At 51.8% G+C, this 2316-nt stretch overlaps 1 protein-coding gene across 1 annotated transcript in view; it reads left to right on the top strand.

Annotated features, from left to right (window-relative positions):
• Window positions 1-1045: 1045 nt before the first annotated feature.
• Window positions 1046-2316, top strand: part of CTNNBL1 (catenin beta like 1) — a 174012-nt gene continuing 172741 nt past the window's right edge. The window contains exon 1 of the mRNA XM_004697979.2: window positions 1046-1146. Coding sequence (XP_004698036.2) covers window positions 1117-1146 — 30 coding nt within the window. The 5' untranslated portion in view covers window positions 1046-1116. The remainder of the gene's footprint in view (window positions 1147-2316) is intronic.

The following is a 2316-nucleotide window of genomic DNA, read 5'->3' as shown; positions in this document are numbered from 1 at the left end:
TGTCCCTCTCCCTGAGCTGCAGATTCAGTGCTGTCCTCTGAAATAAATTCTTCTGGGGGGAGGGGCAGGTGTCCATGGAGTTGGGATTGAGGCCAGCCCCTGAGACCTCTCCACTATCAGCAACTCTTTAAAGCCAGTGGCTTTCAGGTCGATTCTGAATGATGGCGGCCCCCACGTGGGCGTGGCTCTGCATGTCACAGGGTTTTCTGTGACAGCTTTTTCAGAAGTTGATCTGCAGGCTTTTCTTCAGTAGTGCTGTCGATGGCGTTTCTCTTTCTCTTCTACTGTCACTGAGTCAATCCCCATACGCAGGGATCCTATAGGAGGGAGTAGAATTGTCCCATTAGGTTTCTGAGGCTGGAAATCAAAGATTGGGCAGACAGGCCAATCTTTCTCCTGTGAATCGGCCGGTGGTTCGAACCATTGACCTTGCAGGTAACAGCCCCAAACGTAACCACTGCACCACTAGGGCTCCTTCTAATCTTTAGCAGTTGGGCTCAATTACCATTATTTACACTTTTTAAATTAAAAATTCACTGCCACTGAGATGATTCCGAATCATCGCGACTCTACAGGACAGGACAGGGCAGAACTGTCCTGTGGGTTTCAGAGTCTATAACCTTTTATTGGAGTAGAAAGTCTGGGTTTTCTCCCAAAAGGCGGCTGGTAGTTTTGAACTGCTGTCCTGTGGTTAGTGGCCCAAGTGTAACCCACCACGCTACCATGGCTCCTTTTACCCGAGGATAAAGTTGTCCGAGAAGCATTTTAATACTTGTGAAATACCTAGCATTCCGCATGGCACCAGGTCTCAGCCCTGCTCTGCCACCCCTCCCTGTTCCGCTCCCTCCCGCCCTTCGCCCCGCCCCTCCCTTCCCCGCCCCGCCCCGCCCCGGCTTCGGGCGGAAGCAGTACGGTCAAAAGCTCGGCGCGCTTTACGGCTTCGCCTTTTACCTCAGTGTGGCAGGCTTGCTCGTCGTGTGCACTCTTTCCCCCGCTAGCTCCGAGGCCGGTTCACAACGCTTTACGGCAGTGTGGCTGGAGCGGTTGCGCACTGCAAGCGTTTCCAGCGTGAGTGGAGGGAATCCGCGTAGCCGGTGTTTGCTGGGCCAAAAAACGATGGACGTGGGAGAACTTCTCAGCTACCAGGTAAGAGAGGTGGACAGGACCAGGGTTTCGCCCCCTTCCCTGCATCTCCTTCGGGGGTCTGCATGCCACCCCGGATCAGAGCCTCTCATCCACTCCATTACCCCGGGAACCCCCTTGGGCCCTTTCATTTAGTGCATTGTCAAGGCCTCAACCCCCTTCTCATTCCGTTCTGAGCTCCGGTCACCCCTCCCTGCAGCCTGACCCCCCCAAACTTCTCTAAAGGCCCCCGATTGCTGTGCCTTCACGGCCACCCTCCACAATCTTCCAGCCATTGGGAAGAGCGCTGGCCTTTCTTGACTTAGCTCTGGAACTTCTGCTGGCTGGCTGTGTGGCTTTGGATAAGTCATTTCTTCCTCTGGGAGCCTCCGCTTCCCCAGAGACCGCTTTAGCCACTTAGTAGGATTGTTGGAGGACTATTGGCGAATGGAGGGTAAGGTTTAGGAAGCTGGACCCATGTTAACTGCTGTGTTTTGGAGATGTTTGGAACTCAAGGCAGAGCCGTCTCTGCTCAGAGCACTACTGGGGACACCCTCCCAGCGGCGCACTTATCCAAAGCCACTCAACTAGAAAGGCCTAGTAAGAGCTCAGGTCTCCTGGCGGCCAATCCAAAATGTAATCTTCCCACGTGCCTATTGACCACTTATAACTTGGCTACCCTGGATTGAGATGTCTTCTCAGTGTAAAATCACACTGGATTTTGAGAACAGAATGTAAACACATTTGGGGTTGGGGCACTGGTTGAATGATCTTATTTGTCAGACACTGAAATAGGACTTCAGCCATTTTTGTTGACTTTTGCTTTTAATGTGGCTCCGACTACACAATGCTGCTCAACATCTCTGCAATGCAGAACAAGCAATTCTCAGCCTAAGCATCATGAGTTTGGAGCCCCAGATTGCTTGCTGTGTTAGATTTGCTACTTCCGGCCTGTTGAACTTGGGGCAATATACTTAAATCTCCTTATGCTGGGCTTTTCTCTGAATGGAACGGCGATGGGACCGTGTGAAACATTAGTGACTTAGAGAGTAAACATTCAGATGGCTTAGTCACTGTCTCCTAGTCCTGGAGTCAGACACCAGGCTCAACTGATGGAAATACTGCCTGAAGATGGGTTGCGATCAGCTCATGATCCATAAGGTTTTCATTGGCTGGTTTTGGAACTAGAACACT

Source organism: Echinops telfairi, unplaced genomic scaffold (assembly GCF_000313985.2).
Source record: "Echinops telfairi isolate 266 unplaced genomic scaffold, ASM31398v2 ScPeMD7_5592;HRSCAF=6446, whole genome shotgun sequence".
In the NCBI taxonomy this organism is placed as follows: domain Eukaryota; kingdom Metazoa; phylum Chordata; class Mammalia; order Afrosoricida; family Tenrecidae; genus Echinops; species Echinops telfairi.
Note: the sequence above shows the minus strand (reverse complement) of the source record. Positions and strands in the feature narration are given on the sequence as shown.